Source organism: Vigna radiata, chromosome 5 (assembly GCF_000741045.1).
Source record: "Vigna radiata var. radiata cultivar VC1973A chromosome 5, Vradiata_ver6, whole genome shotgun sequence".
Classification (NCBI taxonomy): Eukaryota; Viridiplantae; Streptophyta; class Magnoliopsida; order Fabales; family Fabaceae; genus Vigna; species Vigna radiata.
In genome coordinates, this window is record NC_028355.1 from 21,100,405 (window position 1) to 21,126,571 (window position 26,167).

At 33.3% G+C, this 26,167-nt stretch overlaps 1 protein-coding gene across 1 annotated transcript; it reads right to left on the minus strand.

The window, feature by feature from the left end:
• Window positions 1-25,270, minus strand: LOC106761867 (calcium-transporting ATPase 3, endoplasmic reticulum-type). The gene is made up of 34 exons (XM_014645447.2): window positions 25,159-25,270; window positions 24,730-24,780; window positions 24,589-24,622; window positions 24,302-24,319; window positions 23,844-23,980; window positions 23,356-23,430; window positions 23,060-23,105; window positions 20,061-20,120; window positions 19,895-19,975; window positions 18,957-19,042; window positions 17,719-17,820; window positions 17,506-17,559; window positions 15,320-15,421; window positions 15,014-15,072; window positions 13,901-14,045; window positions 13,198-13,305; window positions 12,658-12,810; window positions 12,468-12,572; window positions 11,876-12,072; window positions 9,321-9,432; window positions 8,913-9,011; window positions 8,686-8,831; window positions 8,498-8,555; window positions 6,377-6,469; window positions 6,222-6,272; window positions 5,990-6,121; window positions 5,623-5,724; window positions 5,463-5,517; window positions 3,167-3,252; window positions 2,252-2,400; window positions 1,097-1,202; window positions 924-977; window positions 752-800; window positions 1-473 (listed from the first exon to the last, which is right to left on the minus strand). The coding sequence occupies exons 1-34, from the start codon at window positions 25,189-25,191 to the stop codon at window positions 406-408; spliced, it is 3,006 nt and encodes a 1,001-aa protein (XP_014500933.1). The 5' UTR covers window positions 25,192-25,270; the 3' UTR covers window positions 1-405.
• Between the last annotated feature and the right edge of the window lie 897 nt (window positions 25,271-26,167).

Genomic DNA, 26,167 nt, shown 5'->3' on the forward strand with positions numbered 1-26,167 from the left:
TGAAAAAACGTTTGTTTTTTTCCTTTACTTATATCCGTAACATGCTGGCATAAATCTCTTCATCGTTTTTTTAACGATACACAATGACAATGTACAACTTTATCAGAAAGGCATAATGGGTGCAATTTAGGTATTTATGCTACCAAAATTGATTAAATACAGAATGTGAAGAAAAATGAATAATTGAAGATAACGACAACTCTACAGGCTCCTACATTTTGCTGTTTTACATCACCGAAATTTTACGGAGATAAATATTACAGATAACACAAATATTATACAATATCTTTAGTTACCTTGTTTAACTCCTCGATTGCCACGCAAATGGAGATTGATGATTTAGATTCTATCAAGGATACCATCGAAGCTTTATGATTCCAAAAGTGCTAAATGTTACTCCACATCTTACTTTTCATGTAAATCTTTTTTTGGAAGTAAATCAGACCTCCTGAACCATAACCTGAATCTAAATCCTACAACCAAAGGAAAAGTAATCAACATCAGCTATATGGAATTTTTGTCTGGGTGTGTTTGTGCGTGTGCCTGTTGGTTACATCACTTAATTATAGATCCCATAACAAAAGCATCACAAAAGAAACGCACCAACTACATTTTTCTATGATGACAGTTAACTTCCAACCGAAAATGAGACTACCAATCCTACTACTGGCTATGTTGAACACTAGCTACCCTCTCACACAAACAAGGTACAGATTGATCTGAAAATTTAATAAAATGGAATAAAGATTACCGATGGGATTTCTGGAGAAGAACTTCAACACCTCATCAATGACTATAACCTGCACAAGGAAACAAAGGATAGTTCATATGAATAAGTAGCACGACTCACCTTCTGGGGAAAGGTCCCCGACGATAAAAATGACTAAGTGATGGAATTGGGAAAGTTAAAGAAAACTACATACAGGTAACGAAAGATAGAGGACAACTGTCCAGTCAGCCAAAGATAACGGTGTTACCTGTAATAACATATGGTAATAGAAAATTAAAATCAATCTGATGGCTTATGAACAGGATAAACAGGCAGGTTGTCACTTCAGAAAATCAAATGTGCATCACTGCTTCTAAAAATACTTACAGAGAAAAGAATCGATAGTGGGTGAACATATAAGATTAGTATGTGAAGAAGCATAGTTATGATTATAGAAGCAACAAGCCACATGTTACTCCATGGAGGGATAACCCTGAAACAGACAAACAGATATTTTTCACATCAATTGAAAAACTGCTACAGCAATATCTATTCTTTTATTTCCCAAATATAATTCAACAATTAAGAGACACAATTCCTATTGTTTGTAGTATACACGGACAAATATTCCCATTAAAAACAATGGGAAGGTTCTTAGTATGGATTTGTTTTCCCAGATTGACTAGCAGCTGATGCTTCTCTAAGGATTTCAATTTATTCCTCCACAATCACAGGGCATATATGAATACAATGTTCAAGCTTTGTAGTCCATGAACACCAGTCCTTGATAAAAACACAGTAAAGAAGAATAACCAAATGCAATCGTTCCTAAAGAAGACTGATATAGCACCACTTTTTCAGCTCAAACACCTCTTCAACACCTATTATTAACTAAACACGTCCTAGGTACTGTTATCATAAGAAAGTAAAAATAAATTAAAAAAAAAAATGATACGATAATTATTGCAGACACATAAAATATTTAAGGTTTTTTTTCACGGGATTCAATTAAATACTTTAAATAAGAGATAAGTTCCTTAGGATTTTATTGTGAGAACCCCTATTATATGAAAATGATAGAACTTAGTAAATTTAGTTTTATACCGTGAATTTACAAATTTAGTTCTTAATTGAGATTTTTGCCTTGTTAATCATATATAAGTGGTTTGCCTATGTCCTGTATTCTGGAAATTCATCGTTTTTCAATGTCCGTGTCTTGTCTGATAACTATGTTGGAGTCATTGCTTCATGAGGTCGCTAACAATTAACAGAATTTCCACCATCTCTCTCAATGCGGTCCAGTGAAGGGGGTATAATGTCGGTTACATCATTTTACTAATTTCACTCATAATATATTCTTCCTTCAGGTTTAGTGACCCTGATGAACCTACTGACCCATAAGCTTAAGCTGATGGGTGAAAGCACGTGAAAGATTTTATATTTGTCGTCATCCTGATCTCATCCTATTAATATGCAGGAAAGGAACCATGAAGGACCAAAATCCTATAATCAAGTCAAATTAAATTGTATAAAATTACTTACAGAAGAGATTGATTTTCACTGAGATTGTTCAAAGCATTGAACATCTCAACAACGACAAGCACAGTCATTGATACAGTAGATGGATGTCGATCATCAAATATACTGCATGGATAAGTTGTCTCCCTGGTTGGGCAGCTATCAAAATTCATCTGGAAGAAGAGAAGAACTTAAACTAAGAATATCCGAAATAGATTTATTAATTATAAACAAAAAGAAACATTCATACCAGAATAAGCACAGTCAATTTTTTTTTTTTAAATAAAGCCTTATTAGTACCAACAACAAAATGTATTTTCCAGGACTGAAGCAGAAAAATTATCAAACAATCTCATGTTCACAATGTATGTGTTTTTTTATAGCAAGTATTGAAGTTGAGTGTCAACAATGATTTTTAACTCTTTCAATTAATGAAACAAGTGATTTTCAATTTCAAGGGCGTCTTGCTACTTTCGAGATAATCATGTAATGGTTTCTCATTGATCTTATAGCTGTTTGAAGGGAGTTTTCATTTCTGATAAGGAAAGAGACTCAGCAGCCTCGCTGATTGTTACTTATTTTTATTTTATTTTTCTATCATGTTTGTGTATTTCTGTCTTGGAGGATATCTTATCCTTCATAAATTTGTGCTTTCCCTCTTATCTCTAAATTTTCTTTCTCTACAAAAAAAAATATTACATATTGAAAGATATAAGCCAGATTGAAGTTGCAATATCCATTTTGCTTATATCTATTTTCCACTGCTTTTTGCTTTAATTATAATACAGTCATGGAAATTTGGAATTTTTTTAACGTTATTTCCATACATCAACTGCTTATAGTCTCACATCACATTTCCTCACGTGTTATCATTCTGTGTATATAAGATGCTCAAACAAAGGTACAGAGACCACTGGAGAGGAAATGATACTATCTTACCAATTCTGTGTATGGAAGTTTAGGGCCACCATCAGAATAAACAAACCACCAAATAAAACCAGCAACAGTAGCAAGGCCAACATAAGCTGCATCATACACAAAATAAACAACATTAGGACCACGCATCTACTTTCCAAAAATCAACTGAAGAAATACATTATTATGTGAACATATTATCACTAGGAAAATATAATAGTATATTTATCAATTCATTATATAAGTAGAGTCCTTGGAGTAGTTGAGATACATGATTTCCAATATATCCTTTCATTGCAAAAACTGGTTCAAAATTATGGAAAGAAAGGCTTCTAAAAACAAAAAAGAGTAAAGATGATTCCCAGGAATTCTGAGACTGGATTCTCCAACTACATCTGAGTTCCATCCCATCTGAAATAGCAAGGTAAAAATTCCCTCAAAAACCACCTTTTAGTGACAAATATGCTTAAGACTCATTTGGATCGGTTGGGCATTTTGCTCAAAGAATGATAAACCTACATCGACAGATTTTAAACTCCACCGTTTCCTAGAGTAAGCTTGAGGAATGATAGTTTCTGATTTGCATAGCCAGTTGACTAAAAACAATGCTTCTTTAAGATTTCAAGACAGGTTCCCCTAAAAGTACGGTGCGCAAAGCATTCATTATATTAAAATTTAATCCAAAATTATTCTGATCCAACTAAATTGAAGTTCACTTTAATATATTTAATCCAAATCCAACCCAATCCAATATTTTTGGATTTTAAGAAATTCAAAATAAATGTTCGGTTAAGACAATTTTTTGTTGATTTCGACCGAGACATTTTTTATTTCACCGACAAATTGCTTGTTTTTCTTTCAGTTCTTGTGTAGCCGTTCCCTTTGGATTGTTCAGATAGTAAAAACTTTACATGAATCCAAAATTAACTAATTAATCCCTCAGGCAAGATACCTGAGACCCTAAACCCTTCACTTTTGCAATATTCTACCAACCACGATCACATTGAGTTCCCTCATTGCCCAATTTTCTCTAGATTCTTTCCAAGCAAACATGCATTTTTGCTCCTTTTGCTGGAACTGAGATCCAAAAGGGATAGAAATGGCCACTACTGGATTGGTAGCTGTTATTAAAAAGGTATATGTTCTATTAATAATTCTGTAGGTGGTAATGATAACTATTGAGATCCAGGTGGGTAAGGAAGGATCCATAGGCAGAGCTTTCAAACAAACCAGTCCAACCTATTCAGATTGGTAGAAAAATTAAAATTGCTACCCGTGCGAGTATGGGCTGGCTACAGATACATTTTTTAAAATGAAAGTATTGTAGTACCCTATCCATTGCCATCTTTACCGAGAAAGCTACAGAGGGGGAGTGTATGATGGGGAGGGTTTGAGTTGTAGGGGTAGTATAGCTCGGGGTCATTCATTGGTTTTGGTATTTTTCCTAAGTTTATACCTGATCTTGGAGAGATACGCTGAAGAGTTGCGAGCTTATTGCTCTTTCTTTCCATCTGCATTTCCATACAGTTCCATTATTAAGTTGACTCCTACTTCAAACAAGACATTCTCCTATCAGAATATGCTCTGCCAAAGACTTCTACCTCTGGGATAATAAGTGTATAACTGTATTATGCATGGTTTGCGTTTAGTATTAGATTTAATTAGTTTATCAATCAATGTTCTCACATATCCTCTTGAGAACTTTTCTCCTGTGTAGACAGTTTTAGCATTAGGCCGGAAAATTGACAAGTATTAGACTTTATATGGTCATTTTCCAAGGCTAACTACTGTTACCCAGACTTCTCCAATAACCATAGCTGATAAACCTACATCTCTACTAACCTATGGAAATCCTCTAGAATGGTTTGAGCAATCCGAGTCCTCTAATTAAGACCAAGATTTATGCAGCAACTATGCAGACTTTCTAAAGTGGTCTGAACGCGGGTCCCTCTAGTTCCATTGATCCATTGTGCATATTGAACTCTTGATAGTTCTTTTATTGGTCTTTTTGAATCGTCCTCCTAAGATCCATGTGTCCTTTATTCTGGTGCATCCAATTACATCTTTGTTAATGGTAACAAGAACCTTCAGGACAAATTTTCCCAAATCGGTTATTTACCTACAAACAATCACAAGGGATTGGCATTACCCATCTCTTGTCTATATCTAACTACCATATGTAACTATATAAAAACATAAAAAGCAATACTATTCCTCAATAAAAAGAAATCTTGCTGGAAAATTTAAAGAAGCAATGCCGATGGGTATAATAAATGATACTCAGTCCAGAAATAAAGATGGGATTGATATTTATAGTTACCTCCTATTACCAAATAGCGAAAGAAGAGCCAACCAGAAACAACGGCTTCATTCACCTACATATTCAAAGTGAAATAAAAATAAAATAATAATAGGGAAGGTTATCTATTTATTTATTTAAATCACATAGAAGGTCGACTAATGAATTATTGGTATGACACCTTTCGAGGCTTAGCCCTCATCACATCAGAGTCTTGTTTATTGAAGCCAATAGCAGTGGCAGGTAATCCATCAGTAACCAAATTGACCCAAAGCAATTGGACCTGGAAGAAGTTAAGCGAACAAAAGAAAAATTTCAAGTTACTCTTCACTGGAACAAAAATGAAAATATTATTTTTGTGCAATTACCACTGAAGAGACACTGTAATCATATAAAAGCACATTGTGGCTTCAAACCACTTCCAAGGGGCACCGAAGACATGATCAATAAAAAATCAAGAATTTACACAGGTATACAGTATGTATAAAACGAAGCATAGAATAAAATGAGCATTTTGAGATCATCAACAAAAATATTGTATCACTCACAGGGGCAAGGGTATCCGGTATTCCAAGCACTGCAGCCACAAATATACAAACTACTTCGCCAATATTGGAAGAAATCATGTATCGAATAAACTGTTTTGTATTATTGTATATAGCCCTTCCCTCTGCCACAGCCTAAAGAGAAACAAATAATAAATTAAACAGGGAAAATTGTTTTCTATTCAAGAGGGAAGGAAAGTAATAATAAGACGAAAATTGATATGTGCTATTATACCGCAACAATAGAGGCAAAGTTGTCATCAGCCAGCACCATGTCTGAAGCACTCTATAATCAAAGAGGGGAGAAAAATATCCAGTTGTTTAGGATTGTTGATTATTGACTAGACAAGAAAAAAAATATAGGAGAAAAGTATAGACAGATGATGACACCTTGGCAACAGCTGTTCCTGAACCCATAGCAATTCCTATATCTGCCTTCTTCAGTGCTGGTGCATCATTAACTCCATCACCCGTCATTGCAACCTAAATTACTGAAATTGTAAATTTCGAAAAATTTGAAAGAATTTATTTGAATAATTGCATAAACAATAACATCCATGATTAGAAGGTTACAATAAATTACAAAATAGAGGACTTAGTGCTGTTAAACAGAGCTTTATCAGGAAACTAGTAGAGCTGCATAGCACTAATGATATGGAACACACACAAAAATCAACAAAGTCATTCCAATAGGGTACTTTTTCCATAAGGACTTCTAGGAAAAACAAGAAAAGATGAAGTAAATTTTTCCATAAGCAAAAATTAGCTTACATAAAGTAATCTATTATGTTTAAATTTCAAGATAACAATTATTTTCCACTTATACCCTTAAAATCATTAATATGCAGAGATAAAAAATTGTTATAATAACATAAAGAAAAAAAATGTAACGATACATAAATGTTCATTGGAATAAAAAAAACTGAAAGGAGTATAATAGGCAATTCACTTAAAATTGCATTAAAAATAGAAAAATTAAATGTTTTCCTTTCTATGGGTGAAAAAACCTTAAACGACTATCATAAAAGAACAGGGCTGGTGTTGAGTTAAAAATCATCTTTTGGAAGCTATATGAGAGTTTTCACAAATTAGATAATGGAACAACTTATTTTAAGTTTTTTCGTATTTTTTTCTCTTAAAACTGATATTTTAAATATATTATACTTTAAGCCGACTTTTATGAATGCTTATAAAACAAAATTTTATCTTATAATACCAGTACTAGTGACCAGCCGTACAGAAGAGTTGGCTCAGTATTTGAGATGTGTCCAAGATGACAATTACTTTTAAGAGGACTTCAGGTGTTAAGTGTTTCTATGCATAAAACAGATGTAAAGAGGTGTTGGTAGCATGTATGACAATCTTACACCTCAAGCAGGAGTATCATGATGTTCTATCATATTCTTTTGTGTATCACACATCCTAATTGTGACATCAGGTATGGGCCGTGGGTACAGGGTCAAAGGTCTGCTGATCCAAAAAGAAGAGTCAAAGATTCATATTTACCTACCTTGAGTTATCTCACCATTCTATAGATATTAGTGTGATTTCCCATCCGTTTTGTACCAGAAGCCCCAGCTATTTTTTCAACTTCTGGCATAAAGCCCTTCAAAATTCCCGCAGCCTCACTTATTTTTGCAACAAAATACAACCAGTTTACAGCAGCTAAGAGGTTTCGAAGCAAGCACACTTGTTTTCATAGACTGTTTTATACTTCACTTCTCTACACCCTCTCCAGTCAGCACTTCATTTCCATCCCTCCACTGGAAAAACTTCACATGCCTTTGTTATCATTTCGTTGCACTTCACTTCACAGCCTCACTTGCATTTCCTAGCCTGGCCCTGCCTTGTTCCAGCCTCCTGCAGTGTTTCTGGCACAAGTTCATGCCTCAAGCAGTGATTTGGCACTGAATTATTTATTTACTGTTACTCTTGTCACTGACTTGTTAGTTATGCATCATATTAGATGCCTGTGTCTTTAAGATGTGACTTATGCTTCATTTTAGTTTTGGGCATTTATGCAGATATTATAAATTATTTGTACCGTATATGCTATCTTCGGTACAGAACTTCATTTAAGGCCAGCTATTCAACTTTTGAATTCCACTCACCAGTATCCACAATCAAAACTACAAGTGTAAAATAACAACGAGGAGCATTCACCTAAAAATAATCCTCACAATCCAGCCACTGAATAATGTGCCATACGCCTATCTATATGCAGATAAACACAAAAGTTATGTAATTATGACAAGAACTAGAGAATTAAAGTGACCTTGGGAGATAAGAAACTAAAAAAATAATCACAAAAATAAAACATTACTAGTTAGTAATTATAGATAATGTGCCATACAACTAAACGCATATAAACACAAAAGTTATGTAATTATGACAAGAACATTGAAGTGACCTAGGAAGATAAGAAACTGAAAGGAAAAAAAACAGTCACAGGGATAACACGTTACTAGTTAGTAATTACAAATAATGTTCTGATAAAGGAAGCAACCATACCACTTCATTCTGGTGCTGCAATGCTTCTACCAGGATCCTTTTATGAGAAGGCTCAACCCTAACATAACATACAACTTTTGCTATGAATTTTTTATGTCAAAAGGGTTAAACAAAAAAAGAAATTGCCATTTTATTCTGCAATCGTTTGACAAAATCAAATATTAGAGAAAACATATAAAACAATATACCTAGTAAAAAGTGCCATACGTTGCAATGCTATAGTTTGCTGCAGAGGTGCAAGTTCTTCAAACTCAGAAGCAGTGTAAGAATGTTCAGAAAAATCAATCAATTGGTCAAAGGCACCTATCTTGCGGCAAAGTGACTCAGCAGTGGACTGATTCATTCAGTATAAAGTAATTTTAGACAAGATGTATGAAACATTGAAGGGAAAAAAAAATTGGCAGGAGTTTGAAACCTTGTTATCCCCAGTGACCACTATAACACGGATGCCAGCAGTCATACAGGAAAGCATTGCATTTTTTACTTCATCTCGTGGAGGATCCAGCATCCCAACCTACACAAGGGGAGAGAAGGAACACAAGAAAAAGGTTATTACTTACTGGAAGAATGTAAATATTGGAAAAGCAGAACAAAACCAAAAAAGTACTCCCTCGAAACTCAAATATAAGCAAGATTAACTAAATTTTGAGGTACTTAAAAAAGTCCATACCATTTCATTCTACTATTCTCATTTAAAAAATAAAGCTTCTTCCTCGACCTTCTTTCATTGGAACTTGTTACCAATTTATTGAACAGATGAAGTAAACAACTTTCATTAATTTAACTGTTAAACTATATATTGTGCATTGAAAAGAAAGCATACCAACCCAATAAATGTAAGATCCTTCTCATCATCAAAGGACAATGACTGTTGAACTGAGGGCATCCATTTCAGGGCCAAAGCAAGGCATCTTAATGTTTCTTTTCCTGCAAAACTGGCCAACAAATTTTGTTTAAGTGTTAACAACAGAAAAAAAACAGGAGCTCAAAAGACAGTCTAAAACTGGAAATGAACAGAAGAGAAACAACTAAATACCCATTATTAATGTCCATAAGTTACAATAGAATCTTCAGATATGTACTATGTTAGAAATACTTGTTGGAGATCCCAAATTGACTAGAAATATGATTAAATTATAGCATATAAATGATTGTAGATCTCACCTTATAAGTAGGTTTTGTGAAGTTGAGTTATATTTAAAATTGACTTTCTAAGATGATATTAACGGCATTCTGAGCCTATCCTATTCTAAGGTGGAATCTATTTACTCACCAATTTCTTAGTTGTCATTCACCCGCTTTTTCTAGATGCGATGGCCTTGACTTTTTTCAGGTTCTATTAGCGCCATCATCTAGAAAATTCTAGGTTCATTGCATCTGGAAAGTATATCTTGGAAAAGTTAAGGTTAATGCATTTGAGAAAAGCTGGGCCTATTGTGTCTGGGAAAAGCCAGGGCCAATAAGCCTAGAAAGAGTTGAGGCCAAGTGCATAGGATAGGTGGCTAAAACAGGGTGCATCAATCGAAGTGGAAAACCAAATTTGTAAACAGTGGAAAAGTGACAACCATGTCGGACATAAGAGACCACAAAGGATGTGATTAATTGCAGTTTCACTTCTTTTCTTTTGTTTTAGGGAAGCCAACAACGTAGTAGTGACAAACCAGGTTATGAAGGATGATAATGCTTTAATATCATGTTAAAAGAGAGAAAAAATAGACCAAAGCGGTGGTAAAATCTGTATGTATGTACAGACTACACAACAAAGTTCATTTTATATAGATTGATGACAATAAATATAAATAGTAATAAGATATTATATTTCTATATGCCTATAAATTATATTCTAATAAATCTTATTCTAATCAAATATTCCGATAATTATAAAGATCCTAATTAAGTAAGGAAATAAATAGACAAATATAAAAGAAGAACTAAGCCTAAAAGATCTTCTAAGATAGTCTAGAATATTCTAAGATAACATCTTAAGATATTTTTTACAATTCTAAGATCCGAGATGTATTGACCTCAACTTTTCCCAGTTGCACTGGCCCGGACTTCTTCCGTGATGCATTGGTCTCGACTTTATATAAATTTTTATGCATTTTTATTTTTAATTTGCAGGGAAATGAATTATTTTCTTGTAATAAGGTAAAGCTTAGTCCATTTCAACTTGACAGTGTTAGAAATATAAGAAATATCTAAAAATATCTACAGATATTATCTTAGAAAATTGTAGAGTATTTTGGATGATTTTTAGTGTTTATTATTCTTTTATATTTTCATCTGTTTCCTATTAAATTAAGAGTTCTATAATCAAATAAATATCATATTAAATCATTTCCGATTTATTAAAAAATTATTCGTAGCCATATCATATCATATTTATTATTACTAACTTGTACAAAATGGACTATGTCGTGTGGTCCATATAAACGATTTTCAGCATATCTTCCATCTAGTTTTCTCTCTTTCAACAAAGTCAAACATTTCATTAAGAATTTAAATGGCTAAGTAACGCTGACATAACAAGGATAATTGAATTACTGCAATTATATGAACCTTTAACAACTGACAAAAGGCCTGATTAGTATTAAATGTTTCCTGTATGTGAAGAGTACAAAACTGAACCGACTAAGTTATTATCCATTTGTTACAACGGTAACAAATTCATCTCACTACTTTTTTTATTTACCAAAACTGAAGCTGTTTCCCCCCTACAACTGAAGGACTCTCTACTGGAAAATTCTGGGTCAAAGATGTGAGTTAACTGAAAAAAAATGACAGCGGCAAACTTGACCATTACCTGGTTAGATCAGACAACAGACCGTCAAATCAGATTGTCACAACAACTATAAATTTAATTTATTTCCTAATAATTAAAAAACAATTTAGCTTTATATAGGATTGTTAATATAGTGGTGTAGTGTATCTAGTGAGAGCAAACAAATAAACAGGGTTAAATTTATTTATTTTTAAATCAAATATTGACCCATCAATTTAGAATTTTCAGGAAAGGCAGGGTGAACAAATTGCTCTCAAGCCAAGGGTAGCAGAAGGCCAGAGGCTGTATGGTTGGCATCTGATGGGCCACCATCAATGAAAATTCTTTATATAATTGTCTTTTCTATCATTACTTCTCAAGGCCTAGCAGCAAGAAGGCATGGCATTAGGCAGGTATGTAGGTTATATTTCACCTGTCCCATGCAGTGCTATTGCTAACAGACATGGAATTATGCCCTTGCAAGGCAATCAGTCATGGTTTGAATTTTTCTAATGTTTTTGCCTATTTTGAATAAGAAACAGAAAGCAAGCAAAAATCTAGAAAACAAACTATGGAATATGCATAAACAGATAAAATTATAAACAATAAAAATCAACCTGTTGAACCTTGAGTCCAGCTCTGCTCGAATATCAGCTGTAAGGGGCACAATGGAACCATCACTGTTGCACAGAATGGTTGAACATCTAGGTATTATACTTTCTGGAGCACCTTTTGAGAACAAAATATGCATCTGGTTCCGGCTGCAAAGCACACTCATCATTTTCCGATCACGAGAAAACTCCAAAACATGTATCTGCAAAGCATCAAGTGTGAAAATAAATACACATAGCTCGATACCCAAAAAATATCCAATAGTACATATGTTCATTAAATTTCTTATGTTGGATGAAGCGGCCATCTCACCCCTGGTTTATGGATGCATTAACCTAATAGCACTAAGTTTGTTATATTTTTTGTCAAGATTAATTGTAAAGTCTGAACTCATTGTTTATAACACAGTCCTTTACTAACATTTATCTATTCCCTTTTCTTTAAATGAAAACATCTGTTGTATAATAGTGTTTTCTGATCAATAGGCATGAAAAAAAATTTAAAAAAACCTGCAATTTTTAACATTCAGGTTTCCTAAAATATGTTAATGGACGAAGATAAATATAAAATAGGTGTGAGAAACTTGCTAAATCCCACCTTTCTAAATTGTTCCTCCCAATAATGGTTACAGTAAGAAGCACGTTCATGCTTAGTCAACATATTCAAGGCTGATGGCATGGAATTGAAACCAGGGAGACCAACCTACAAATAACAAATGATCAAAGTATACTGAAGTAATGATGGATCTTCTAACATAGGAGACACGAGCAGTGGAAAAAATACACACCTTTTCTGCCAGGACACGTAGTGCCACTTCAGTTGATTCACCAATTTTTTCATAATTCCCTTTATCAGGATTATACTGCAGGGTTGATTCATTGCAAAGAGCAGAACACATTGCCATGTGAAGAAGACAAGACAATTCAGCAGGAAAGTCAAGCTGCAAAAACAAGAAAATGAAACATTGTTTTAACTAAAACAAAACTGCATACACAATTACAATGAATTTATGTTTTGAAGATAAACAAGAAAACCATCTGTGCTGCTAAACCATTGCAGCCATAAGAGTTCTAGTACAGGGCAAAGTTGTGCTTCAAGGAAGGGCTTGATTCATGCAATATTTCTTGTGTCAACTTTGCAAATTAAAACAGCATGTATATCCACCACAAAGCATACACTGACTTGGCAAACTATCCATGAATTTTGTTTTGTGCAGCTAGCTAAGGTTCCTTCCTTTTATTAACAGTAATATACTTAGCCATAAATGTGATGTGTGTTTTTTGCTTGTACGTAAATGAAAAAGCACAAAGAATGAACATAATCATACCTGCATCCCTGTACTGTCAAATATTATGCCTTCAGGTGCATATGTTGTTCCACTGACACTGTATTCAGAAATAACAGGGCCACGATTTGCAGATTCAACAACACATACCTGTACCCACAAAACCATCGGATTTGGTCAAGGAAATTGCTAAAAGTCATCCATAAGCATCCAGGTAAAAATTTCAACATGTAACAAAATACATGAAAATAATTTGCACGATGAAACACACATAGGAAAGCAATGTGCACAACAACTTTGTATCATCCTAAACCTAACAATAATTGTGCATGCACTATATGCAGGCAGTAGTTGGTATCAGGCTTGATTAAAACATGGCAGGACTGAAAGATGAATATCAAAAGCATTCTATAAATGAAAAATGGGAAGGAGGAAAGAGAAAAGCTTAATAGTTCATAAACTGAATACTACTCAAATCTAGAAGCAGATTTTATCACAAACTCTATTAATACTACATCTAAAATTCCTGAATAAAGAGAAAGGTTAAAACATAATAGCAATGAGGTTATTATTCATTCAAAATGTTTCATCTAAAACAAAACCAAAAAATAAGCATCAGTTAATCGGGACAGAGTTCAATGAGGATGGCACAATCCAATGCGACACTTGTGGGAAGGTGAAAACTCACAAAAAAGACAAATGAATAAATTTTAATTTTACCATTTCAGTGTCAAGCCAAACTCACCTTCGCAACTGACATCATGTTAGTAGTTAGCGTCCCAGTTTTGTCACTGCAAATAACAGTTGTGCAGCCCAATGTCTCGACCGATGGCAAGGAGCGAACAATGGCATTCAACCTAGCCATACGCTTTGTTCCAAGAGCCAAACACCTATTATAAAGAAAATGAATCAAAACAAAAATAGGAAAAAGAAAAAATCCTAGATTAACTTTCCATCACATTGAATATATGTTGTTTTCTAACCAAAAAATTAATTCAAACATACATCTCAGCATATCATGAGAAGTCTCCAGTCAGTAGGGAGGGAACGAGTAATTCTGTAAGCAAGTTTCTATAGCACAATAGCTGGTTTGCTAAGATTATTAGGCATTTGGCTTCTACTTGGTGGTATAATATCTAGGGCAAAGCACAAAACCATTCTGAGGGATTTTTCTAAGCAGTGTTGAAGAATTTAGTAGCTTTTGTCTATTAATGTTTTTAGTCTTTTTCCCATATAGTAAGCAGCTTTGGTCTATTTCCCAAACTTACAAAAACATCATAATGCCTTTCTTCCTTATCAAAAAAGTTTCTAGTGTAAAAACAATAGCAATATTGCCCAGAATACCAATATTTGGTATAGACTCCAAAAAGTTTAAGTAGTAATAGTAAAATTCGATAACATGCATTAGGTACACAAAAGGACAAAGAAACAACTTAGACAAATGAGATTATGAGTTTTAAGATACTCAATACACAAATGTGACTATTAAAAATCTAAGTAAATGATAGTGATTGAAATTTGAGTTTAATAGGAACTGGAATTCTCCCTTTCAGCTCACAGAAAGAAATAGTAATACCTCTAGGACATCACTCATAAAAGGGCCTTAAGAAATGCTGCCTTATGGTTTGTTTCATTCTTAACATATTTCTTATACAAAAAAAAGAGAGGAATAAATCATATTTAATGAAGGACATTAACTCCCAAAATTAAAAACATTATAATATATATAACAAATTGTAGATTCTATATGAACACACAAGCCAAAACATCTATATCTTATTTTATATAATTAAAATAAAGATATTTTAAATACATGATGGCTTCCAGAGAAAAAACAAAAATAAGTTCCTAAACTCACGTTGTCACAACTGCTGGGAGCCCTTCTGGAATTGCTGCAACTGCCAGAGCAACTGCAATCTAGCAGGAATATGATTAGAAGTTAAAAGATTTTCATGTTCACAGGACAACATGATATCTTATTCCAAAGAAAGAGCGAACATAAGCAACTATACACCAAACACAAAGAGATACCAAACATAAAACAACTTAGCAGTACATGTAAATAAAAACAACAGAAGAATACAACATGATGCCTGTAAAAACAGAATACAAGAGCAAATGGAAACATTGATAAAGATAATACAAAGTTCATTGGTGAACAAACCTTAAAATAATGAATTGCACCTCTCAAGAAACCACCGTGAGAAGGGTCACGGAAGTGACCAATATTTACAATCCACACCAAAACACAAATCCCTGCTATAACCTGTAAAAAAGAAATAAAGAAACCACCACCCTCACAATTTGGAAATAGAATAATAAGTGGGCTTCAAAGTTAAAACTTGAATAATAAAAATGATTTCTCACACAAAAATATTCCTTTGATATATTTTACTTTTTGAAGCTGATAATACTTCGGCTCCCAAATAAAAGGGTTTTACTTATAATTCAAATTCTATGCCATGCATCAAATGAGCTTTCTCATTGAATGCCAAAACAGGTGAGAAAAGGTAAAGTGGGTTTATTAAAGACATTATAACTCAATCCTAAATCACCAAGTTAATTTTTGAATCATAATTTGTACTGAATCTTATGTTAAAGAGTCCACAAAGACTAAAGATATATAAATAGGTGCAAATTTCATCTTACAAAGTGTTTTTGTAGGATTGAGTTAGACTTAAGGTTCATTACTTATGATAGTACCAAAATCATTCAGAGATATCCTAGCAAGGTGTTAGACATCATGTCACCCACTATAGGGTTTTCTCCTAGTCCCACACTCAAGATGTCTACTCCTCGGCATGGGGGTGTGAGTTGAAGAGCTCACATCGATTAGAGATAATGTCATATTGTAAAGTGATACAAATCTCATTTTACAAGTCGATTTTACAAGTCGATTTTATAGTTCACTTTCTAAAAGAAAGATAGAAAGACAACAAAAATATTACTTCAAATATATCATATAATTGAAATATAGTGGCATTCATTCAATTAAACCAGAAAAAGATAAGAAAAAAAAAACAACTTAAGCAAAAGTCATACAAAACTACTAGTTAATTGTAAGTTTACAAAGCCTCGTTTTAGAAGAATGCAAACAAAGCAATTAAATAGAGTACGTGCATTGAATTAGTGACAATAAAGTAGTGGACTGTCTAATAGGATAAGTTCAAAAGTGTTCTTCCAATTCCTTTGCATTTAAGAATTTAAGCCCACATGACTTGCGATTATTTTTTGTCGGAAGTAAAAAATATCAATTATTGAATAGTCTCAAATTTTTTATCTTTAATATGAAAGTACATGGATTCATTTTAATAATGTAAGATGCAAATTCATTTAGGAGTCATCTTACCATATAAATTGGTAGGTAACCAAATTATATGACATTGTAGATTCAAATTTTGAAGTGTAATATGCCCAATCTCAACATTTCAGATGGTACAGTTGATAACAACTGGATGTACTAGGCTGACAAACCGAAAATGCATAAACAATTGTGTTGCTTATCTGATCAATTATTACCAACAATGAAATATGCAGCAGACGAGCAGCCCCAACATTTGAAAACCAAGGTTCCTAAACCTACGGTTACATTTTTATCAATTAAAATTATTTTCCTGCCTCAAATGAACTTTTATATTAAATGCCAAAAGTAGGTGAGAAAAAGTGCTGTCATAAAAAACACTATAATTCAATCCCAAACTACCATTCTCAACTTTTCAGAAGAACTGTTTATACCAAGTACATTTAGGAGGCTGACAAACCAAAAATGCATTAACAGTTGAGAAAAAGTGCCGTCATCAAAAACAGCATAATTCAATCCCAAACTACCAATCTCAACTTTTCAGATAGAACTGCTAATACCAAGTACATTTAGGAGGCTTACAAACAAAAAATGCATTAACAGTTGTATAGCCTGTCTGATTTATTATTACAAACCATGCAATATGCAGCAGAATAGCAACAAACCATGCAATATGTGTGTAGCAGAAGAACAACCATTAAGTTTGTCTTACAAAACACTTTAGGTCTAACTAAATCCTACAAAAATTATTAGATGAGAATTCCTCCCACTTTATTTTGACATTATCTCTAATGGATGTAGGTCATAGGTTTTTCCAATATACTCCTGTACGTTAAATACAGGCTTGGTACATGTATAACATGGGAGTAACCCTTATAATGGACATAAGATAGATTTTTATACCATCTTAAAAAGTAGTTTAGACCTTAATCTTATAAAACCAGTTTCTAAGATGAGGATTGACCCTACTTATATACACTATTATTGATGTGAGCTTGGGTGTTCCCCGGTAGTTTGAAATACAGTGAAATCACAGAACTAGCAATCACCTTGGCCAAAAAGGTACCAAACTCGTCCAGCTTCTTTTTCAATGGTGTTGCCTCCTGCGACCAATCATAAAAGATGTAACCACCTCTATTGTGTGTGTAAAAGTAAAAAGCAACTTTTCCTATACATGTGTCAAGACAGAACACAAATGTGCAAAAAATTGAATAAAGATACAAGGAGTAAAAGGATCACTGTATGTAAAATTCAATGCTTACATCCTCTGTTCGCAACATTGAATCTCGTATGCTGCCCATGGCCGTATTAGGACCAACTCCCACCACAACAGCTCTTGCCCTACCAGCAACCACAACCGTACCCTGACAGTGAAAACCAACTCTTACATAGGAGGGAAAAAGATAAGAGTAACGTGAACAATTTAATGACACAAGGCTACCAGACTACAAGAAACAGTGCCTTGAACTCGTGCTTATTTAAATATTTGAAACTTGGATGCACAGAAAATGCAAACAGAAGAACACTAATGCAAACACAATTTTATATTGCTGTGATTCATGGACCTTTGAAATTTCTGAAGACAACTATCAACGTAGCTATCAGTCATGTTTAATGTCCAATAGTAGTTCATTTCAATTTTATTTTTAAGTAGTAATTACAAATAATCAAATATTTTGGACTAAGGCTATGCATCATGTTTCTATCTTTTTTATTAACAATAATTCCTTTGAACAATTTTATAAATAAACTTTAAGATTGTATGTTTATATCATATGTCAAATTTCATCAATTTAAATTTAAATTAAATAATTTTTATACTGCTATAACAGCTGATAAGTTCTTTTCCAGAATAAATGATTTACAGTATTTATTAAAATAAATGATGATGAATTCTCAATTTACTAATGTTTTTTTACATGGCCTTAAAAACAAAATCATCATGTTAATGTTTTACAAAATTTAAAAGTCACAAAGTAATTACTTTTAAATAATGACTAACATTGTTCAATTGCAAATAAATTTCAATGAACAATATATAAATATAATGATCAGTACGGGCATATAAATTTCACTTAGTGTGAGCATACATAGACCAGCGTGTTGGTAGGTACGTGTATCAATTTTAAGCAACAACAATTGATCATAAACATCACAAACATTGAACTGATTCAATTAGCACAAATGAGAAAATGCTACAGAAAATTGCAGGTCAAAATCCTCTCAAGAACTAGTAGCTGAAATGTTTAATCAAAAGCTAGATTGGTTCGATTAAACAGCTTTAAATTTTTTACATCTACAAAAATGTTATTAACAAGTAACACCAAACCAAATTTCCTGCACCAAACAGAAAATCATCCAAAGTAGAGTTTAGATAAGTGTCACTACCTCAAACATAATTACAAATTGGATTTAGAAATCCAAACGATTTATATTCTAAAGAACAATTTTAAACCTTATTAGCCACACGCTGGTTGAACAAAGAAAGCAAGCTTCATACCGAAAACAGAATATTTGTTTTGTCTTGGTATACAGCATTTGAAGTTGTGGTTATTTTCAGCTCTTTCTCCACCGAGCTGCTCTCACCTACAATCAGCAAAGAGAATCTTGATCACATTAATCCAGTGAGATGTCAGAAGATACATATAACTGTGTTCAATAAACAATTATTCATACATGTAGTTTTTGCCTTAAACAGACATGGCATATTTTCCACACACAAGGTGTAGGGAGTGAGATTGACATATTTATCTAACCACCTTTTCCTTTTTCAAAGTATTGTCTAGCATTTTGAAAGCATAATTTAAAGGAAAACTTCGCAACAGGGCCATTAATTAGCCAAAAGGAACCTTTAAGTACTCTAATGAATAGCAATAGTAACAACAGCAAAATTTGTTAAGCCAAAAGGATTTAAAAAATGTCTCAGCCAAATTTGCTACTTGGACAGTTAAAGTAACCGAGCAAAAAAGGAGTCAGCCTAGACCCCAATAAACTTACTAATCTGTTACCACTTGCTCACACATAGCAGTACCAAAAAATAACCAGGCAAAAGCATACACTAGACAGAGAAGTATTTTCAATTTTTTTAAAACATGGGTTTCTATAAAAGAAAATCAGTTTTTTCAAGGGTATTACTCTAGTAGTCAATTTATCAAAACTAACAAGCTAAAATTATTGATTGATCAACAAGGTTAATGTTAAGTATTACTTAAAAATCAGAACAAAAGTCACCTACAAAACCTTCCTCTTATGAATCATAGAACAATACGCAGACAAATCAACTACATCAGTAATTCACAAACACTTACCTAAATTGTCAACATGTGAGGGTACGTAGTACATTTTCACTCTTTTCAGACACAACCACACAAATGAAGTGATTCCTAGGTAAAAGAATTCAATAGTTCTATTCAGAGAATATACAAGCTGTAAGAATACCTGTAAGAATAGCTTGATCAACACGCACTTGATTGCTTAGCATCTCAATCATCCTCATATCAGCAGGAATTTTGCAGCCCACTATTTAATTCACAATCAGAACAGATTCAACTTTCAACTTTCCAGGATTAAATACTCAACAGAGACAGTTTGCTTATCAGCTTACCAGAAACCTCCACAATATCCCCAGGAACAAGTTCAGATGCAGGAAGTATGGAAAAACAACCTGCAAGAAATACAAAGTAAAAATTTGTTCTAGAACTTCAAGATGATAAGCTTTAACCAATTCAATAAAAAAATTAAAAAAAAAAAAGACAACTGAACCATCAAGGCAGACAGAAGAAAGAAAACAATAAGAACACAAGATTGTTAACTATTAGGGGGATGTAGAATGTGCCCCAGGGCAAGGGTTTGAACTCGCACTATCCTTGTTTACCCCGGACTCTTCCAGTAGAGCTATCCAAAGGGAACATTTAAATAACACTTGAGTTTTTTATGTTTCTGGTTACCGTTCTTTTCTCGTTTTTCCATAAAGCATTAGGAGGTCTACTCAAAATATGGAGAATGGTTTAGAAAAATATATGTCGACAATAAATGGTTAACTAATCATATTTACAACCTTAGAGAGAAAACCTGTCTTTGTAATTTCTTTTCAAAGGAAAAGAAAAGCAAACCGGATCTAATTTAAATTGTTAATGCAGAAGGCACTTGACATTGCGAAGTTATTTATTTATTTATTATACAACAACAAAAACTTATTTCCCATTAGAAAAAGTCAACTACAAGAACTACATGAAGCAATTTGGCTCAATTAAAGACCAAATATAGAGAGATATTGTTCATCATGAGATCTTTCTTTATAACTTCCTCCAATGTCCTTCTTGACACTTGAATTTTACACAATTTTGAATATTTCCCTTTTATCATATTGGAAAAATGCAAGTCTCACATTGGCCATAGACATGGTTAAGGTAGCACATAAAGTGAAGCATAAGTCTCACCTCATAAGCCAATTTATTAGGGCTGAGTTAAGATGTTCTAAACCTGAATTCTAAGATGACATTAGAGTTTATCCTAGACCGACTGTTTGATCACCTACATTTGTCACACTCTGGATAGGTCATCAGGGGCATGAAGGGCAGTATAGGAAAGTTCCCTTAATTGCAAAAAACACCTAGCCCACCTTTAGCTGCAACCTCTTAAGGGGAATTGTCTTTATTGTAACTTCAAAGGTGGTGGTTTAGTCTCACATTGAAAAAAAAATATGCCTTAAATAGAGCATATAAAGCTTAAACAATCCTTATCTTATAAGCCAAGTTCGTAGAATTGACTTAGGCCTTAACCCCTTATCCATATACGCTACTTCAACCTTATATCTAATCAATTTGGGAATTGGATTTTCTCCATGTTATCCCCACGCCCAATACTATTGGGATTGATGGATGGATAATACGGTAGGTGGCCTAGTATAGAAACAAGAATAGACTATAATATCATCTTAGAATTTGGACTTAAGATGTAACCAAACTCCATAAAAGTGGTTTGTGAGGTGAGAACTACTTGAGCTTAAACTATGTTTAAGTTATAACTCAAGTAGATGTTGAAACAAATCACCACCCTTGAAGCAACAATCAAGAAACCCCCAAAAGTGTTGCAAATAAAGTTGTTAGGAAGTGAACTTTAAGTCTAACCCAATTCCACAAAACCGACTTGTAAGGTGAGGTTTACACTCAACTTATATACTCTAAACTGACTTATCTCTAGTCGATGTGAGACTTCCAACATACTCTCCTCATGCCAAGGTATATACATCTCGAGCGTGGGACTAGACATTAATGGGTGGTCCGATAGCAGTCCAATAGCAGGTGGAACAATATGTCCAAAGAATAACAAATTTTGCTAGGATAAGCTCTAAATCATGACTTTGATACCATGTTAAGAAGTGGACTTTAAGCCAAACTCAACTCTACAAAATCGGCTTATAAAGTGAGGTTTGCACCCACTTATATACTCTAAAATAACCTTATCTCTAGTCGATATGGGACTTCTAACAAAAGTAAACTAGGGATGACAACAATTAAGGTAACTTTCCAAGGTATAGGAACCAAAGTGTTCTTCCTCTACTCATAGGATATTTTCTTAGATTTCAAAATCTTGTTCAATAGTCAAGGAACAAAATTATACCTTGTTCTCCCACACACTTAAAACCTCCACAAGAACCAAAAATTTTGCAAATTATCCATTTCCTCTTATGAGCCTCTTTTACTTCTCTAATTTCAATTATATGATAAGCGAGCCAAAATTTGTCTATCCTCTTGATTTCTAGTCCCTTTTCATAGTTGAAATTCTTATAAAAAGAATTCTCTCATCTCTCTTTCATATCATCACCAAAACTTTGCCTTGTTTATTCTTAATATATTTTACTGGATCCAACTCTCTTTGGCTTCACTTCTCTATTTTTGGCAAGCTTTAAAATCTTATTTTCTTCATTATTTGTCATAACATCTTTAATTATTGATTGATTGATTATTAAAGACGAAAATCATTCCAAATCAAACTTAAGGAGCAAAAGAACAAAAGACATTCTCCAACAACAAGAAACAAGCCCTAAGAAATTCAAGAAAGTAAAGCTTGCTAGTCTCAGGATATATCTTTAGTAAATCCCACAAAAGTTGGAATCAACAGAGTGCAAAATGCCATGAACACTTCATCCTATATAAGAGGAAACAACAATAAATTACCCTTGAAACTATTTGATCCTTTATTTAAATAATGGCTCTGCGAATACCCAATGTTATCATACAAAACAAACACAGTTTCACGAGGATAACTCACCTCCCCCTATCCAGCCACACCCCCCCAAAAGTAGAAGCAGGAAAAAGACAAGACCATGAGAAAAAAGTAAGGAAAACTACGACATGGTTCCTTTAGAGTTAAGAGCATATCATTGAGTTTAGTAAACTTTTAACAAAACTACCACAATTAGCTAGGAATGCTAAAGAAAATTTTGAAATTAAAAAAATATTTGAAATGGAAAATATGAATAATTATCTTTTACAAAAACACCACCCATTAACACCATATGTCATCATTAATAAAGCGCCAGAAAGCCACTATAGTACTAACCATGCTACAAAAAATTAGACAGGTAGAAAAGTTTGTTACCATTGCGCAAGACAGTTGCCACATCAGCTTGATAGGCACGCAGCTCCTAAGATAGTACAAAAGAGAAAGCAATAGATAAAAAGTGAGCTCAACTTGACAGAGCCAGAACAAGAGAATTCCAAAATAAAGTTATTTTAATCTAACAAGTTTTCATTAAGCAAATGGAGAATTTAAAGAACAAATTAGAAACAAATTGAGCTTTAGTCTTAAGTTTATCAAAATTGTTGTTATGAACATAAAATCATTATCGTCAAACATCATTTGGAGCTCTAAATTTATCAGTGTTTCAATTTTACCTCTAGAGCTTTTTCAGCATTTGATTCTGTAATCACTCCAACTGCTGCATTTGCTGCCAATATCATGAGAATAACCTATGCATACAACAATTTATTTTCAATCAAAAAACACAATACCAAAAACCAAATCAATGCACATTTTGCAATAACGTTACCTATTTGATAAGCCCAGCTTAACAAATAGTGTAATCAAATAGAAAATTTTGTTATATTCTCTAGTTCAGAAAAAATTCAGTACATTTTCTATAAAAATCCTTTTTTCATGAGTTTACCAGTTATGCAAGAGGGCATGCAGTATTGTGCAAGCGTACTCAATAAGTAGTAAAATGAGGTCATTTAGCTCATAATCTACAGCTTCTATAGGAAGGATACAGCCTTTTTTCAGTTTTGCATCATTATGTATAAGAACTACCAGAAAAATTAATTCTTTACCAAATAAAACTGTTGCTAAAAATATCTAACACAACATGAGTGCAAATATATCTTACAGAAGGCTCCAGAAATGCCATCAAGCCTGTTTCTCCATTAACTAAAGCCAGAATAAAAGATATAAGAGCGGCTGCAATTAGTATCTTTACAAGTAAATCATCAAATTGCTTCAAAACCAATTTCCAAAAAGGAGCTCCTGCATATTAAATTGATGAGATTTAGCAACAACAAGAACTATGGAATCTAGTGTGATAGAATCGTGAAAACCTCAATTGGCAATAATATGAGATGAGTTTCAAACCATTTACACTACCGTTAATAGGATTTTATGAATGATCAGCAAATTACTTAGCATCCGATATAAATCAGTGAATAAAAAAATCTTTTTATATAACTAGCCAAAATTAAGTACCAAGCACTGACATTGCCATTCAGGAAGAGCAAATGAAAAGCACTAAGTTGCCTAAATAACATAATCAAACAAAAGTATAAGGCAGGTACAACTCTATATACTTACTTTGATCTTCAGGCAGCACTGTGTAGCCGTCACCATGCAGTAAGAGAAAAGGAAAGAAATATTAGTAGGCAAACAAAAAAGATACTTTAACAAAACTGGTAAAAAAGATGCAATAGGTAAATTTCTCAAATGCTAAGATCAGTCGTGTAATCTTATTATCCTGACTGCCATCTGACACTCTATACAAATGCAAATTCATTTCAAGATAAAACCACATTCCTTGATATTTCTTCTCTTGTCCAAGTAAGAAAGGGATTAAAATATACACGGCCCTACAGAAGACATACCGTTATTCCCATAAAGTCTAGCATGTTGTACTACCTGGAAAATAAGGGCGATTTAATCATTTGAAACTATTAACAACATAATCGGGCTTTAAGAAAATACGAGAATCGATACGACAAAGAAATGAAAGGAAATTGGAGCACCTCAGCATCAGATAAACCCTTAGTCGGGTTCACTCCGAAGAAATCGAGGACCTGACAAAATTAACAACAATAATTATTGCTTTCCAGCGGAACATTCAAATATATAACTGAGCTATAGCAATCTCTGTGTGAAGAGATAAGTCGATGCAGAGTTCAATAATACTGCTGCGAGAGGCAAGCATGCAAGCATGTGTGATCATGGATTTTCAACATTATTACGTTGCGTGATCATGAAAACACAATATCTCTATTACCGAAGGTCGCAAAACACAAGACATAGATAATTCACATTCCGATGTCTTCTATAATTTTAGATTAAAAATAAAGAATGTATTGTTCGAGATTTGTTAAATGAGGATTGTGAAGTAACAATGAGATTTGCTGTTTATTGCAGCGGCAGGGAAAATGGAGAAAGTAGAACGAAGTTACCTCGGGAATAGATCTGGCAAACGCGTCCTCCATTGAGGAACGAAGAATTGGATCGGAAACGAGAGCTTCGAGGCTCAGGTTTGCGTTAGACTTTACTTGAAGATTTAGAGAGAAAGTGAAAGGGAGCACGTGAGTTTCATGTCATGGCACACAACACAGTCACAGTGACTCGGAGTGCTCCCCTATAACTAATACTGATACTTTAGTTCGTTTTCGGCAACCTGGCTCGTGTCGAGATAATCCCAATTCAGCAACTCCCGGTGTCATGTGGGACAGCAAAGTCGTTAGGATAAAGCAAACGTCGAATTGGGCCGGTTTCCACCCATTGGTTTTGACATTAGCCGGCCTCGTTTTCAGGCAGGCTGCTTCTTCCTGCACCCCATAAAATTATACTTCCCAAATTATCCCTCATTAAAAATATAATAAATATTTATACACTTCTTTACTTTAAGTAGTTTTTGGATTGAATATTTCGAAAGGTATTCCAAATCCAAAAAAATAACTTCCAAAAAATTTAATACGAAATGTACGAAAACAATTTCCAAAATAAGTGTTTTGCAAGGTATTTTCGGATTCAAAAAATATCTTTTGCAAAATAATAATTATGGAATACAAAAAATTTGAAATAGGTGTTTCAGAATGTATTTTCAGATTCATAGATGACTTTTGAAACATCTATTCTAATTTTTTCTTTTTTATTTTGAAATGTATTTCTCAGTCTAGAATGTATTTCCGTATCTGAAAATATCTGAAACACCCAATTTAAAATACAAAAATAATTTTCCAAAATAGATATTTGAGAAAATATTCATGGATTTAGAAATATTTTCTGAAACAACCATTTTCGAAGGGAAAATGTTGCGTATCAGGAAATTAGCAAAGAGTAGAGGAAGGAAAGTGTGATGAAAATTTCAAATTAGAGAAGAAGAAGAATCGAATAAACTCAACTTATATTATTTACTAAAAAAAAATAAAATGAACATTTAAAAGATTAGGTGAATGCAGGTAA

Coding starts and splice junctions, on each gene's coding strand:
- LOC106761867 (XM_014645447.2), bottom strand. CDS start 25,191: ATGGAGGACGCGTTTGCCAGATCTATTCCCGAG. Junction 8,556..8,685: donor CGTATGGCACTTTTTACTAG/GTATATTGTTTT, acceptor ATGTTATGTTAG/GGTTGAGCCTTCTCATAAAA. Junction 474..751: donor CTTCTCCAGAAATCCCATCG/GTAATCTTTATT, acceptor CTTTGGTTGTAG/GATTTAGATTCAGGTTATGG.